The 17359-nt window shown below is 42.6% G+C and overlaps 2 protein-coding genes across 4 annotated transcripts in view; both read right to left on the bottom strand.

Moving 5' to 3' along the window:
- Window positions 1-528: 528 nt before the first annotated feature.
- Window positions 529-17359, bottom strand: part of LOC129780336 (heterogeneous nuclear ribonucleoprotein U) — a 41440-nt gene continuing 24609 nt past the window's right edge. For 2 of the 3 annotated variants that reach the window (XM_055788485.1, XM_055788488.1), the window contains exons 9-12: window positions 1731-2082; window positions 1594-1664; window positions 1440-1534; window positions 529-1218 (exon numbers count right to left, since the gene is read on the bottom strand). In XM_055788485.1, the coding sequence (XP_055644460.1) occupies window positions 1057-1218; window positions 1440-1534; window positions 1594-1664; window positions 1731-2082 (680 nt within the window). In that variant the 3' untranslated portion in view covers window positions 529-1056. The remainder of the gene's footprint in view (window positions 1219-1439; window positions 1535-1593; window positions 1665-1730; window positions 2083-17359) is intronic. The other variant, XM_055788487.1, reaches the window with a different exon arrangement.
- Window positions 12119-17357, bottom strand: LOC129780337 (uncharacterized). The gene is made up of 2 exons (XM_055788489.1): window positions 15339-17357; window positions 12119-15279 (listed from the first exon to the last, which is right to left on the bottom strand). Exon 2 carries the CDS (start codon window positions 15056-15058, stop codon window positions 12239-12241), a length of 2820 nt encoding a protein of 939 aa, XP_055644464.1. The 5' UTR covers window positions 15059-15279; window positions 15339-17357; the 3' UTR covers window positions 12119-12238.

Here is a 17359-nt window from a genome sequence, read left to right as displayed (position 1 = left end):
GTTGACGTTGTTCTGCTCCAAAAATAAACAAATAAACCAAATCTTTTTAAAACGAGGTTCTCATTTGGTCCTCCATACACATTAGTTATGTCTGTAATCATAATTAATGTGAATGGAGGACTTAATTATTCCTTGATATCGGATAATCCTGAATTCTAGCGGCTCGCACACCCTTTTAAAATTGAGTCAATGAGAAAATGCGTTTGGAGAACAGTGCTTCTCTGAACGAACTACAATGTACGCTGGACTACTCTATCCTACTGCTTCAGCTTGACCAAGGTGCAATGGCTTTATTCTGCTGTTGTTTCTCAGTTGATTTATCCAGGAATAAAAAATGGAATTTTGTTACGTAACGATTACGGTGACTGAGAAATCAACGAATTATTGATCTTTCTGTCTGTAAGACCAGTGCGTGAGTGTTAATTAGTAAAGAAGGAAAAGATTTGGACTTCATGAGCTATATTCCAATAACTGTAAGGGATTCCCGATAAAAAATCGAAGATTTTTTTTTAATTGAATCTCATTTTTTATTTTAGAATAAAATACGGTTTTGTGCTGTATTCTTAATTAGAGTTGTATTCATCTAAAACTTATTCTACTTTTGCTTATAATGCAAGCAATCCTTATTCAAATTATCGTAAATAACCATAATTTATATCAGTTTTAAATTATCATTATTACACCGTACATACTAAAAACTTCGTGAAAGTTGCGGAATAATTACGGAATAGTCACAGAGAATGATACTACACTTCGATCATCTTGCGTGCTTTATTACCGTTATAAAATACCGCGACATATTTAAACAAATTAAATACACTAATAATAATAGATAGCATTTATGTGTTATATAACTATTCCGTTCATTCGCATTCAAACTGAATATTTCAATTTTCAACATTTGCTTCGTATCATAATTATTATAACAGTTGCAGGGTTAAGTAAGTTGAATTTTGCAGTGCAATCTGCTATTACATATTCTTATGTAATAATTGATGTGGTGCAAGACTTGTGAAAATATTTTCTTATTTATACATTTCTTCCAAGCGGTTTTATCTACTTATTCCTAGACGATCCTGATCCGTGGGGTTTTGATTGGTAATTTTCGTAGTTGTGCTGCTGTGCGTACTGAGACCAGTACTGCTCCATATTCGCTTGCTGTCCGCTCTGGTCCGATCCACTTCTGCCTTGCTGCTGCAATAAGTTTTCGAGATTTGACTACAAACACAAAAAGATTTTCATTTGCTGGTTATAAAACAGTTGTTTCTGTTATGTATCGGTATACTAGTGCAGTTGGAAAATTGATAAATATGTGCAAAATTACAAAAGCGGCTTCGGTATTTGTCATCTAAGGTTATATTACCATGAAACTTTGAATCGAATACGAATCTGCAGTCCAATTGCACTAACACTGAACTTATCAGTTACAAATTATTTACCTGCCACCAAGAATACCACTGTTGGGTGCCATTGTTTTGAGAGCCGTAACTCCAACAATTCTGTTGTTGATTCCGATGAGATCCGCTGTTATAGCCTGAAACCGGTTCATGTTTTAAGTATTCGTTCAATAATTCCAATACTGACATATATTACCTCCGTAGTTACCATAAGAGCGCATATTTTGATTACGTTGATATCCTCGGTTATTGTAACGATCATTGCGCCTGGCAAAAAAAAAGATGTAACAGTTAGATCGTTAACAGCTGGTTGTTGGGAGCTCATAAACATACCCGTCGTAACGATTCCAGTTATTATTTCCAGAATAACTTCCACTTCTGTACGTGTTAAAATCGCGTCGTCCATAAGCGTTGCCTGACCGGTAGCTCTTGTTATGACCGTGTTGTTGAACGCTGTGCTGCTGTTGAGTATTGTATCCAGAATGATGTTGTTTACCGTAACGATTGTTACTATATTTTTGATTCCATCGTTGATTATTTGAACCGCGTGATTGTAGGCTTTTATTGGCGAGACGCTGGCTGTGGACTATATTGTTTATCGTCTCTCGCGCTGCCTTCTCATCCTGATCTGGATACACAAAATCGGTGAACCAATTGTGCTCGGAGGCAGGAATGTGGAAATTTGCTAAAAAGGCAATGGTAAGCATTTGTTAAATATTTCGAAGTACCCTTAGATGTCAGTGAATTATGTTTAAAATTTTGACATTGCATGATTTGACCACATGATAGAATTCCCTTTTGTTCCAGAAAATGATTTGCAGCTTCAGAAACATGTGTTAAATATACAATTCATACGTAATTCGAAAATTACGGTACAACGATAACCATATTAATCATTATCCCTTCACCACATTTAAGCATGAATTTAATGTTGAAAACAGTTATTTTACCAAAATATCCAAGTAATCAATTTTACATTGTCATCCATATGTAGGCTGACCAGTTCAGTTCAGGAATAAAAACGGGACACGTAAGTCATCAAAACTTTTATATAATAAAATATGGTGGCGATGGATGTATGGAAAAAATTTCATCATCGAATTTCAAAAACCCTTGTCCCTGTTTCATATCCCTCCTATCCGATCTATAAACGCCGGCTAGTGATCATTCTATCCTGGATTCCTCGAGTGGAAAAAGACGCACTACGCTATATATGGGGTGCAGACTAGGGGGCGTTGCTGATTAATAGTCAGCTGCATCCCAATAGGAAGTATCCCATGTCGGGCACACGTACAGAGCACTGAAGACTGCAACATCCCAATTATGAGAACACTTGTAATACTAAACTCGAGCCAACCGCGAGTAATCGAGTAACATCTTACTAACATAGTTGGAAGCAAATATTGTCAAAATATTGAACTCCCGGCCCCGTTAGGCTGACGCCATATGAGCCTTAATAAAAATATATATTTTGGATTAAAAAAAAAACAAAAACCGACCGTGTACAATTGGTTGATTGGCCTGTTAGCCTCCACTAACAGCGTTTGGAAAGCCTCGTCATCTAGTTTTTCATCACCATAAGATGTTGACAGTGCAGACTTGACTGAACGTACCATACGTTCCCAACACCCTCCCATGTGGGGCGCGCGGGGGGGAATGAACCTCCACGTCGTGGAAGCGTTGGTGAATGTAGCGGATAACCCAACATATATCTGTTGACGAAGAATTCTTTCTGCGCCATGGAAGTTCGTTCCATTGTCGCTATGTAATTCTATAGGAGCTCCTCGACGATTGACGAACCTACGTCAGCATAGCCATCTCTTCTGGATACGATTCCCATTGTGCCATCTTGAACAATGTTATTTCTGCTTTTTGCAATTCGCTCTGTGTAAGATGTCCAACATATCGAACGTCAGCCGCCTTGTGAGAATTCGTTACAAATCTGTGCACGTATGCCATTGTGCGTTGGAGCCTACTCCACGAAGAGAATCGCTTTACATCTATGATCATACCCGATGCGTGTATCTCTTGATGTGTATAGCACGAGGCCATTGGCTCTCTGGAAACCGGAGAAATTTCGGACCACTAAACCAAGTACTCTCACTGTTGAAGTAAGGCCCAACGCTCCATTTCGTTGCTTCGTCTGCTGGGTTCAGTTCAGCCAACGCCATTCTTCTCGTTTCGTGGTTTCCAGAATTTCTGCAACCCGATGGGCTACGAACGGTCGATATATATGAGGATCCTTGTTGATCCAAGTGTGAGCTGTTTGCGAGTCTGTCCAGAAATACCGTTTGGAGATAGAGAAAGTGTGACCATCCACCACCAGCTTCATCATGCGCGAGCCCAGGACACAGGCCTGAAGTTCTAGTCTAGGAATACTCATATGTTTGAGTGGGGCTACCTTCGCCTTGGCAGCAACCAACGATACCTCAACCTCTCCTTGAGCGTTAATTATATGGAAGTAGCATGCGCAGGAATAGGCAGTTGGACTAGCATCAACAAAGACATGAAGCTGGACATTCTCAAAGCTGAAGCTATCTGGACGACGAAAGTAACAGCGGGGAATTCGAACTTTATTTATGTCATACAGTATTTTTACCCAATCCCACCAGCGTTGAAAAATGTTATTATCCACTAACTCGTCCCACTTCGTTCCAGCACGCCACACGTCTTGGATAAGAATTCTACCGAATATAAGATACGATGTAAGAAGGCCCAACGGGTCGAAAAGAGTCATCACGCATTGTAGGATTTGATGCTTAGTAGGTATTGTGTCATTTTCGATTATTTTCCTGATGTTTTCTCGCATGGTCGTCTCGAAATGGATCACATCCTCTTCACTGTTCCACAGCATACCCAGCACACGTTCGGGAGTACCAGCATTCCTTAAATTGAGATTTTTCTCAACCTTTTTCGCATTTTCTCCTAGGTGCTTCAGAACAGCCGGACTGTTGGAGCACCAGTTGCGGATCTCGAAACCTCCTCTTCTGTGTACTTCTCTAACGGCTGTTGCCACTCGTTTGGCTTCTTCTTCGTCGGGGAAGCTATCAAGATAGTCATCCACGTAGTGGTTATACAGAATTCCTTCGACGGCTCTAGTGAATTCTTGTGCGAATCTCTGAGCGTTTGTGTTCTTCACAAACTGTGCAGTCGCTGATGAGCTGGTTGAGCCGAACGTAGCTACATCCATCACAAATATTTCGGGATCGTGGGAAGAGTCAGGGGACCATAGGAAACATTGTGAGTACCGGTAGAGCCAACGGATAAAAATCTGGTGAAACATCTCCCTAATGTCAACGACTACTGCCACCTGGTGTTGCCGGAAATGGAAGATAACTGTTGGTAAAGACGCCAACTGATCGGGCCCTTTCAATAGCATGCCGTTCAACGAAACACCATCGACTTTCGCTAAGGCGTCCCATATAAGGCGAACTTTCGAAGGCTTTTTTGGGTTGACTACTGCACCTAAGGGCAGGAACCAAATTCTACGAGGATCGACAGCTGCTAATTCTCCGACTGATGCACGATGAGCATAACCTTTGTCGATGTATTCTTGTATCTGACGTTGAATATTTTCCTTCAAAATTGGATCCTTTTCCATTCTACGCTGCAAACAGTGCAGCCTTTTGATGGCCATTGGATAGCTGTCTGGAAATTCAAAATCATCGAATTTCCACAGGAGGCCTGACTCGAATCGATCGCCCACTGAAACTGTGGTTTCCTGCAGTATATTTAACGCCCGTTGATCTTCCTTAGACATACACTCGTTTCTTGGACGAGCCCCGACTTCCTCGATCGAAAAATACGTCTTGATCGTTTCATCCATAGATTCATCTCTATTGCATTCGCAGATATGCATGTTGACAGAGGGAAATCTAGCGTTCCTTTGACCGCCATAGACGCACCATCCAAGCCGAGTTTTCACGGCCACTGGATTACCTTCTTCTCCTTTCCGTGTCTTCAAAGGCAGTGTCAATTTGAGATTGTCAATTCCAATAAGCAAGCGAGGTACAGCGCCACGGTACCCTTTGATTGGAATTCCTTGAAGGTGTTGATAGTGCAGTTTCATGTCATTGATTGGTAGCGTTTGCACCGGTAGGTCTAGTGACTGGATTGTTCCGACATCATTTAACCAATAACGCTTCATCTTTCCGATTCCTGATATTTCGAATGTAACTCGCCAGGATTGCTTTTCCTCGCGGGTCACGTTGCTCGTCCATTTCAAGCATAGTGGCTTATCATAGCCATTGACTTCGAGATTGTCCGCCAAACTGCTCTCGATCATCGTAAGAGACGAGCCCTCATCCAAAAAGGCAAATGTATCTATGCTACCAGTACGACCGTAGAGGGTAACTGGTACGATGCGGAAAAGAAGATTCGAAAGTTGATCTTGATGCACATGATGATCTTCTGTCTGACTCTTCCTCTGAGCTGCTTGTACTGAGGAGGGGGAGTGTAACAATGGGTGATGGCGATACTGACAACCATCGACACCACAACGAGTGGTGCTACGGCATGACCTTCGTCCGTGACCAAAGAGACACGTACGACAAATTGCTTTGCTTTGTATCGTTTTCCAACGTTCATCGATTGACATGGCCCATTGTGTGGCTGGAAGATTATCGATGCTGGTAGTGGTTCCTCCCACTGCGCCTTCGTTCGCGTCTGTAGTTATTGGTTCCTCTGCGTGTTTGAGCACCCACTGATTGGTACGAGTAGATGAGCTCACAACGCTGCGGCCGCTGCGAGCACTACGATTTTCGCTCTCTTCTCGCAGGATCATCAGCTGATGTTTCTCTTCCAGGTGTCTTTTCTGCAATTCGTGCTCTTTTAGCATTTGCTGCCTCTCCAACTTTTGTTGTTCTGCTAAGCGGGCCAAATATTGTTCGTGTCGTAACTTCAGAAAAAAAAACAGAAATACTCTCGAGTGTGTTTTGAACAGGAAGACATCGCGAACAGATCCAATCGCGATTTGCTATGGAAGCTGTAACTCCAGCACACGAGAAGTGCCACCACTTGTCGCATTTGTCACAACAAACGTAATTATCGACAGTATGAGGCCTATCACAAGCTACACAACCGGACATTTCCAACTCAGCTGTCTGTACAGAGTCATTTGTATTCATGATTGAATTCTTTGAAGAATGTTGTAGTGGACGGAAAAAATAGCTGATTTTGATAGCTTTATTAATGAAGCGCTTCAAAGCTGAAAGTTTAACATCTGTCAGAAACTAGGTGAATAAAGAATATGTTCTACATACAATTCAGTTTCCTTCCAGTTACTTAAAGTCCAACTAACAACGTAATATATCCAATAGATTTCGCTCTGCTAGTCCAATTCGCCTAAGCTGAAATCTATTGTACAATCCATTAAGTCTGCTACTGATATTAATTTGGATCTCTCAATACCTACTTCTCATATATCAATGGGTTATTTTAATATTCGCTGATTAATTCAGTATCTTCTAATCAATATAAATTTCTGTCGCATTCAATGGTTATTCTAAGCATCCGTAGTAAACACCGCCGTCAAAAACAATAAGGCGAGATGTCAAACCGTTGTAGCTGTTGGCTGCCTTTGTTGTGCAGGGCTACCTAATTCGTCCGGGTTACCAGGGGTATTTTGCGGCGGCAACAACGAACGTACCCACACCATGAAATTTGACATTTGATTTGTATGTAAGGGGTAAACGGGTAAAACTTTGAAGTAGCTCGGTTGCGAGTAGCCAGCCCCATACATGCAAATCAAATGTCAAAATTAGTGTTATGGGTATGTTCGTAATTCTTCGGATCGTTTGGTGTTTACTCGCAACCGAGCAACTAACAACGCATAAACCCGGCTTTACTGCTGGGAGCTTTTTAAAGAGTCTTATGAAAGAGAAAGGGATGTATGTACGCGTGAGTACATAAGAGAGTGAGAAAGTTTGGGAGAAAATTCATTCGATTTTGCTGTGTTCTCGCCATTAGAGGGCAGTCGAGTTCATTCACCATTCTAGTGTCTGTTGGCAATCGCTTTTTATCGCTGTGGTGTATGTAGTGTAAATTAGAACAAAATGGAAGCCTGCATTGGTGAAAAAAAGAAAAGTGGCTGACGACGCACGTGTATTCCATGAAAAATTGTCGGAAATATACTTTTTTACGTGCCTCAATCAGTAAATAGTTTATTTGATTTGTAATGAAGCTGCAGCTGTTTTGAAGGTTCAATCTGAAACGAAAGTATGAGTCGAAACATGCGTTAAAAATGGATAAGTTTGTTTCCACATCCTGTCCTTAAAAATTGGCTGAGTAAGGAGTGAAAATTGTTTGTTTGAAAGTTTGAAAGAACGAGCTGCCGACTGTGTATTTTATTCAGTGGTGATAGATGAGAGAAGGGTTTCGAAGTTACCGAGGAATCGGCTTGCCTTTTCCCATGAATGTAGGATTCGAGGATGTCTTGAAGGATATCGTCCAAATTATTAACCAACTCGCACGCATTGGATCATCGTGAGTTCCAAGCTTCTTTTCTTTCTCATTCAAAAACAAACTCAAGTTCAAACAACAAATGGAAAATTTTCATTTTATCCATTTTCTTACATTGAAAATTTCTCAAGTGTCGACAACAAGGAAAAATGTTGATGCACTCTAGTCTATTAATGCTGATTTTTCTCGCATATTTTGGTACTTCAAAGCTTCATGAAAGAATTCTCCAACTTTCTTCACCCCATTCAGTTCCGATGATGTACATGCCACTGAAAACATGCAGATGAAACTCATTAAAACGCAGTGTGACAAATTTGAAATCTTGGATTTCTACTCCAGATTTGTTCCAGAAGCGCGATTTGCTCATTTTATTACTTCTTTGTTTGAATTCCCAAATATTTGTGAGCAATTGTTTCAGTTATGAAAGAAGTGAAATCAAAGTCAAGGAACAAAATCACTGACAGTCATTTGGAAAACACGCTTCGCATCGGTATCTTTATCATTCAAGCTGATTTACATAAAATGGCTCAAGAAAAGTAGTTCGGGTGAAATCGAAACGGTGTTGGAGTATGTTTGTATTTAAGGGTTTTCTATATTGAAACTAACAAAAAATATTGTAGAAACTTTTTGAAGATTGAAAGAACGTCCAATTTAATGGTGATACCGTACTCACATTATCAAAGATAACCATAATTCTGTCAGTGAAATCGCGACTACTATCAGCAGAGAAATTAGAAGCGAACGCTGCAGTCGTGTAGTTCAATGTCACTCTTCACTCTCACTGTTCGGGGTCGTCACAACAAACTAATTTTCAAAGCAGCAATTTTCTTGTTTCGCAGCTTGAAACTGAAATTTTATGTATTTAATTAATCTCATTTCTTTTCTTTTCAGGTTCTACTTACATTTTACAGTTTCTTTATTAATTTTACAATATTTTTCTTTTTTTCAGGTCTCTCAGGATCCAGCAGTTATTTGGCTATCAGCGGCTATCAAAACATCGATTGGTCAACATTATTCTTTAATTATACAATTTTTAAAATATTACCAATAAATTCCTTTTAGAAATTCTAACGATTTCTCTGTAAATTTCAATACACTTTCAAAAACTATCCAACTCAATTCATCCGTTTGCCTTTTGTTTATCTATTTTCTCCTTTCTATACTGTTTTTATTCACTCTGGTGCCTTTTCTGACATTTCGTCGCAAGATGGTTAACTCATGCAGGTAGGCCTTAGTCGACTGTGCGTAGCGGTGTGTACATAGCCCCTCCCCGTAACTCTGGTGCGAAAGCGTCAGCCGCAGTAGATTTACGACCCTGGACTTCAAGCACCGCAAGCTTCACCACCGGCCGCCTGAACTCACCCTTTGCTGTTTTCACCAAAGCCTGTCTGATCCTACCATCAGCACCACTGAATACCTCGGTTACAACCCCTCTAACCCAATGCTTTCGGATATTCTCGTCCGCAATATACACAAGATCACCTTTTGCAATAGGAGGCATTTCAGAGTGCCATTTGCTGCGATGATTGATCGTCGGGAGATACTCAGAAGTCCATCGTTTCCACAAACAATCAGCCAAAAACTGTGACCGCTTGAAGCTGTCCCGCAGTGCCTCTGCTTCATTGGTAGGTCTGATAAACGACTCAGAACTCATTAGTCCTACGCCGCGAACAAAATGGTTTGGTGTTAGCGCTTCCTTTGCATCAGGTTCCAGGCCAGCGTATGTCAGTGGCCGAGAATTGATTAAATCCACCGCTTCTGCCAACACGGTCAGGAGTACTTCGTCCGTCATTCGGCGGCCATCATCCAACGCTTTCAACGCCGTCTTAACGGAGCGCACCATTCGCTCCCACACCCCACCCATATGAGGTGCGGAAGGCGGATTGAAATTCCATCTGGTTCTCGAATCGGTGAACACATCTTCACAATTAATCTCCATCTGCTTAACAATTTCTTTGCTGGCGCCATGGAAATTCGTCCCATTATCTGAGAAGAATTCAAGAGGACCTCCTCTGTAGCTCACGAATCGCCGTATGGCCATCAGGCACGATTGAGTCGTCAGACTATGAGCAACCTCAATGTGAATAGCTCTCGTCGTCAAACACGTGAACAAACAAATCCACCTTTTCTCTGATCTGCGCCCGACGGAGACAGTCAATGGACCACAATAATCCACCCCTGTGTAGCTGAACGGCTGCAATCCAGGCGAGATCCGCGAAATCGGAAGAGGAGCCATTCTCGGATGACCTGGCTCACATTTCCTCACCTTGCATCGCATGCAAGCTCTTGAAATACGTTTGAGTTCCGCTCGGAGATTGGGAATCCAAAACCTTTGTCGTATTTCATTTACCGCCGTTTCTTGATTGCCGTGTGCCACTCTCTGATGATAATGTTCCAGAAGTTTAACGGTAACTGGATGTCCTTTAGGGAGTATAATTGGGAAACGTAGTTCGAACGGTAAGAACGTACCTTGTGCGGTTCTCCCTTCCATCCGAAGAACGTTCTGTGCATCCAAGAATGGGCTCAGACTGTATAGACTGCTCGATTTTTCCAGCTGTCGTTGTTTCTCGTTCCCCACTTTAAGATTTTTCTGGAGAGTTTTCACCTCATCCCCGTATGCTTCCGCTTGTGCGAATCGCCACAAATATGCTTCTGATTTTTGGTATTCGTCTCGTTGCAAAGGAACTACCGTAGATGCAATTTTTGCCTTTACTTTTCTCTTGAGAGCATCGGTCGTTGGTACACCTTCGATGGCCCATCCTTCCTTTTTTCGCTTGCAGTTCGAAACAAACCGGTAGACGCAGGCTATCGTTCGAACTAAGACCTTCCATCTTGAAAAACGCAACGGATCGATTACAGGTTCTGACAGTGAAATGTCGTGGAACAGTATGTGGGCACGTATCTCTTCAGGCACATTCGGTGTTACGCGCTTCTGTTCTGGCCAGGAATCTTCCTGATGGAACAGGAAATGTGGACCCCGAAACCAAGGACCGTTCGAATTTAGATTGTGTCCTCGATCCCATTTGGTTAGGTCGTCAGCGATGTTGTTTCTAGTGGAAACCCACCGCCATTCATCGAGCTTCGTGAGACTAAGGATTTCACCAATTCGGAAAGCAACGAATTGCTTGTAGCGTCGCTGATCCGAGTGGATCCAAGAAAGTACTGTCCTCGAATCTGTCCAAATAAACCGCTGTTTCACCTCTACGGAATGGTTATCGATGATGGAATTTAGCAATCTAGAACCTAGTACCGCGGCCTGTAGTTCCAGGCGCGGAATTGACAGCTGCTTCAAAGGTGCAACCTTGGAACGTGCCATCACAAGCGAACAAATAGGACCAGAAGCAGTCATGACACGGAAATATGCAACAGCACCATATGCATTCTCACTAGCATCGACAAGAACGTGTAGTTGCAACGTACTGTAGTCCACAGATAATCCTCCCGTGAAGTGATAACGAGGGATCCGCACTCTTTCGATTTCTGGAAGCCGACCGACCCAACGATTCCATTTCTCGCTACACTCGTCGTTGATCTGCTGGTCCCAGGCACATCCACTGCGCCAAAGATCTTGAATAAGCATTTTTCCATAAATAGTGAAGGAAGCCAAAAACCCAATGGGATCGAACAAGCTCATGATGCAGCTCATGACCCCCCTTTTCGTGGGCCGCCTCTCTCCTATCAGGTACGGCAGCAAATCTTCACGTAACCTTGCTGAGAACGTAAACTCGTCGCTTACTGAATTCCACACTATTCCCAAGACCCTTTCTTGCCCTGTTTCCTTGTCTTGATTAAAATGAACACATTGATTTTCTTTTGTCTCCCCCATTTCTCGCAGGAACACCTCTGAACTAGAGACCCAATTTCGAAGCTCGAAGCCGCCCTTTGAATGAACAAACGTTACCTCCTTCGCCAGCTTCACTGCTTCCTCGACTGTCTCCGTGCTATCGAAATAATCATCGACGTAATGGTTCTCTAGAATCGCTCTCGCTGCCTCTGGAAACCGCCCTGCGAACTCCTTTGCATTCATGTTCTTCACAAACTGGGCGGAGCAAGGTGAACTGGTCGCCCCAAAGGTAGCAACGTCCATAATAAATACCTCCGGAGCGCTGGCTGGATTCTCTCGGAACAGGAACCTCTGCGCTTGCTTATCTTCTTTTCGAATTTTCAACTGATGATACATCTCTTTGATGTCTGCACCAAAACCCACTTTTTTCTCTCGAAACTTGCAAATAACTGCTGGGAGAGCAGTCAGCATATCGGGACCCTTCAAGAGTTTTGAATTCAGGGACACCCCAGCTACAGCCGCAGCTGCGTCCCAAACAAGGCGGACTTTACCCGGTTTCTTCGGATTAATAACCACGTTCAATGGCAAATACCACACCTTAACTCTGGTTGGTGTCTGCTAGCTCCAACTCTGAAGCTTTGTGCGCATAGCCCTTGGTTAGGTACTCCGAGACCATGCACCGTACTTTATCGTACAGTTCATTGTCCTTCAATAAACGTCTCTCTAAACTCTTGAGCCTTTTCACAGCCATAGGATAGCTGTCGGGGAAGCACGGACTATCATATCTCCATAATAACCCCGTCTCAAAACGATCACCTACTCTTACCGTCGTTTGCGTCAGGATATCTTTCGCTCTCCTATCCTCTTCGCTTTCCGGTAGCAGCGCAACCGAAATGCCAGACTCTTCTAGCGTGTAGTGGCTCTTCAACAGATCGTGGAGGTCCTCGTTCGAAACACTGCTGCACGCATGATGACCAACGATGCTCGACTCAACACCACCGCTTACAGGTCCGAATATGGTCCAACCAAGCTTGGACCGCACAGCGATTGGCTCTTCCGCTTTCCCGATTCGTGATTCTAACGGTGCACACAAGTGAACGTCTTTCAGTCCGATCAGAATTTGCGGAACAGTATGTTGGAAATCCACCACGGATAGATCTTGAAGATGGGGATACTGCTTGACTACTTCCGTCAGGGCTAGCGTCGACTGGGGAAGCCTCAAGTTATCCACGGTATGAGCTGCTTTTATGTGGAACCGGCGACTTGAACCTCGAGCCGAAATATACAGTTCTACTTTCTGCGAGTTCCTTTCCAATCGGGACATTCCAGCCGTCCACGTCACACGAAGTGGTTGCGTTACACCATTCGTCCTAAGAGCGCTAGCCACCGACTTCTCCACCAATGTGTAGGACGACCCCTCGTCCAGGAAAGCCACTGTGTTCACTGTATGATTTCCCCAGTGCAATGTGACCGGAATCATTCGAAAAATCACCGATTGCTTGCGTTGAAACGAATGAAAGTTGCAGTTCGATCCCGATTCCGGGCCTGCCGCGTGGAGTAAAGGATGGTGAGGCTCTCTACAGGTCCCGACATTACAGCGGAAATTCAGCTTACAGCGGGCATTTCCATGCTCATTGAGACACATCGAGCACAACTTCCATTTACGCACCGCTTCCAAACGATGTGGTACGGAGAGGTTCCGGAAGGCTACACAATTTCTTACCCGGTGATCAGTACGGTCGCAAATCATACATGGCTTTCTCACCCTCGGCGCCTGAGTTTTGTTGGCGTTTTCTTGTCCACAGTGGGCATGGAGGAAACCTTCGTGCTCTTTATCCTTTCCTCTGGACTTTCGATTGGCGTGGTCTACAACTACAGGTGCTTCACAGTATGACGTCACCTCGCTGGCGTCTTTCACGATTTCGGACAGAAAGTTGGCTAAAGTTCGAATCGTGACTACACGGTCTCTCCTTCTATACCGCACCCACTCAAGTTGTGTACTTGCGGGCAACTTTTCGGTAATCTCCTGAATCAGCATGGGATTCAGAAGATGAGAAGTAAGCTTCGTTGCTTCCAGGTGATCTGCAAGCTGCTGGACAATCATCCCGAAATTGATGAACGTTATCAAACGATCTGCTCTCGGTGGGAGAGCCTTTCTCACCTTCACCAATAGCATATTTAGAAGGTGCTGCGGGCGACCGTACAACATCCGGAGAGTCTCAATGATCTGTGGAACTGCGTCTGGAAGTAGGAGCCTACTACGAACTGCTTCCAATGCTTGGCCCTTCAAGCACTCTTGTAGTCGAGCCAGGTTCTCGACATTCGAAAACCCACAAGCCTCGCTAGATGTTTCGTAGCTGCAGATGAACATCGGCCAGTCCTCTAACTTTCCGGAAAATACCGGCAACTTCTTCGACAGGAACTGCCTGGCGGACAGCTGAGCTTTGGTAGGTCCTCGACGACATCTTTGTTGCTTGTTTTGACCAGCTTGTACTGTCACCGATTCGTGATCCTCATTTGATTCGCTGGATTCACTATCGTCCTCATTTGCTTCTCGCACGTCATTTGAAACCGCGTCGTTCTTCTTACTTTCGATCTTTTCCTGTGTATCACCTTTTACGGATTCCGCGTCGACAGGCGGAATTTCCTCCAATGATGGCGATGTGACCAACGGAACTAAACATGTTTTTGGAGTGGAGTATTTTTGATATGCTCCTCGAAAATCTCCGTTGCCAGTCTCGACCAGATCCATTTTCCCAGGTTTGCCTTTTTCCGACCTTTTTTTTTCGGTTTCTGCTTTTCCTGGCTTTGTTTTCTCCAGTCCCGACTGCTTCGGCTTTTCTTTGTCACTCGAGCAATCATCTTCACAACCTTCAGCTTCTTCCGTTTTTTCTTTCACACCACTATCGAAATCCTTGCTCCGTTGCTGTCTAAGCTTATTCAATTTACCGTGCATCTCCTTTCTCATCTGCTCACTTTTCTTCTGGAACGATTCTTCCTCAGCGATTTCCTTCTCCAACTGCTCTTTTTCGAAGGCTAACTCCATTTCGCGTTTCTCCTGTTCCAGTTTTTTTCGCATCAGAAACATTTCCTGCTGCAGCTCCAGGCGCCGTTTATGCAGGACTCTTTCCTTCTCCATAGCTAGCTGTTGGACTCTTTTTTCTTCCTCGAGCCTTTTCAATTCTTGCTCCAACTCTGACGTCACGGAACTACCAGCGGCATTTTTCATGCACTTGCCGCATATCCACGATGAATCGTCCTTTACCGCATTCGTTACACCGGCACATCCAAAATGATACCAGTTTTGACATTGGTCACAAAACACCATATCCTTCTCTGCGTGATCCGGTCGCTCACAAGCGGCACAATTGTAACCCGTCTTTTCGGCAGCTTCGGGTGAAAGGGTCAATTCTGCCATTGTAAAATTTTCAAGTTTGTTCGGGGTCGTCACAACAAACTAATTTTCAAAGCAGCAATTTTCTTGTTTCGCAGCTTGAAACTGAAATTTTATGTATTTAATTAATCTCATTTCTTTTCTTTTCAGGTTCTACTTACATTTTACAGTTTCTTTATTAATTTTACAATATTTTTCTTTTTTTCAGGTCTCTCAGGATCCAGCAGTTATTTGGCTATCAGCGGCTATCAAAACATCGATTGGTCAACATTATTCTTTAATTATACAATTTTTAAAATATTACCAATAAATTCCTTTTAGAAATTCTAACGATTTCTCTGTAAATTTCAATACACTTTCAAAAACTATCCAACTCAATTCATCCGTTTGCCTTTTGTTTATCTATTTTCTCCTTTCTATACTGTTTTTATTCACTCTGGTGCCTTTTCTGACATTTCGTCGCAAGATGGTTAACTCATGCAGGTAGGCCTTAGTCGACTGTGCGTAGCGGTGTGTACACTCACCAAGTTTCGTGGTCTCATCAGTACTTGTTCGGTTTTCTAGCAACGATAAAGTTCTTGGGCCCGCCGCCTATGTCAGCAGTTCTTCTATTTTTACTGAACGAACTAACTTCCAAGGGGTCAGCGCGGAGTTAAAACAGCAGATTGGTAGACGAAGCATTGGCAACGGCTTTTGCGGAGGTCAGTGGAGAAGACGAGGCCTTTTTTTATCCCAACAGTTTATTTTTTATTAGGCTCATTTAGCAATTCAGCTGTAACAGAGCCGAATTCACCGTTTCCCTTCCTACTGTTAAGTTCGAGTGGAGTGGTTCAATCAGCTGTTCGCCCTGCGGAAGCATGTTCAGCTTGTGCTGGACAGATTTTGGAAATGTGAATCCAAGAATATTTGCCTGTAATCTCGAGACAATCGAAGTGGGTTGGAGATATGTAAAGCATCAATATCGGAAATTTGGTCATTGCTGTATTTTGCCTGAGAAACAGAGCAGGATCAAAGGTAGGATCGTCAGAGTGTATCCTGGACGTGATGAACGAGTTCGCAACGCGGATGTTCAGACTTCAGAAGACCGGCTATTAAGTTCGCTACCTTGTATGTAGCCACGGAAGAATGTACAGGTTGAGGGTACTTAAAGCAATACGGAAGAGGACATGTTGACAACAGGTATTCGCGAGTTCTTTACCACCTTACCAATGTATCACAGATGTGAGGATGTGGAACGAGCGAACGTCTGTAAATTTTAAGGTCGATAACGCAGCTTCAAGGGATCAATCGAAAATAACCACCTTGGAATTGGTCATTCTAAATTTTTACTAAAAAAAAGGATCTTAAATTATGCCTAGATTGGCGAATGAATCACATTAAGACACCACCACATTGTTACAACATGGTAGGTGACAAATAATTGTAAACAACATAAAAATGTAAAAAATTAGCTAAAAATGATTAACACGTTGCCGCCGACGCTGTGATTCATAATCCTCGCCATCTGGTGGTTGCGCTTAATACTTTTCGAATGGAACTTAGGACCGCTCACGAGTTTTCTCGTTTCCGCGTTGCTTCTTTATGGACTTGTGTGAAATTAGTGGAGAAAAGTTTTTGTTGCGTGCAAGTTTCTGTTCAACATCTTGCTGAATTTCATGAATAATAAATTATTTTAATTGAAATAAATTGATTGTTTATCAAGTAACATTTTTCACAATCTTGCTCATTAGATAGAGAATAGAATCATCCATTTTTCTACATAATTAATTTTTTTCTTGATCGTGACAGAGAAAAATTATAGACTGGAACGTGAGCAGGGGTCAATGTCAATTCTGTTTAGTTTCCTATATTGGCCCATGCTCACGTTTCAGTCTATAACTTTCCACTGTCACGATCAAGAAAAATATTAATTATGTGGAAAGATGAATGACTCAATTCTCTGTCCAATGAGCATGATTTTGAAGGTTCAACAATCAATTTTTTTCAACTGAAATAATTCGTTATTCATTAAATCCAGCAAGACGTTGAACAGAAACTTGCACACGACAAAAACTTTTATCCGCTGAACTTTCATCCGCTAACTTCACACAAACCAAACGTGCGGTCCCAGGCGTATGTCTTACATATTTCTTCCGGTCCTTAATATGTTAAAGCATATATTCAAACAAAAAAAAGATGGCTATAAAAAAGTCCGAAACGAAAATCGCTCTCGTAACAACAATCACTTTTTTTTAGAACTTTGATCATAAAAAAGTGTATATATCTATATGGTTACCTTTCTATCGATTCTGAAATTACTATAGAGAGATGTAAAAACAGTAACAT

This window comes from Toxorhynchites rutilus, chromosome 3 (assembly GCF_029784135.1).
Source record: "Toxorhynchites rutilus septentrionalis strain SRP chromosome 3, ASM2978413v1, whole genome shotgun sequence".
In the NCBI taxonomy this organism is placed as follows: Eukaryota; Metazoa; Arthropoda; class Insecta; order Diptera; family Culicidae; genus Toxorhynchites; species Toxorhynchites rutilus.
The sequence above is the reverse complement of the archived record's forward strand: the minus strand, read 5'-3'. Positions and strand labels throughout refer to the sequence as shown.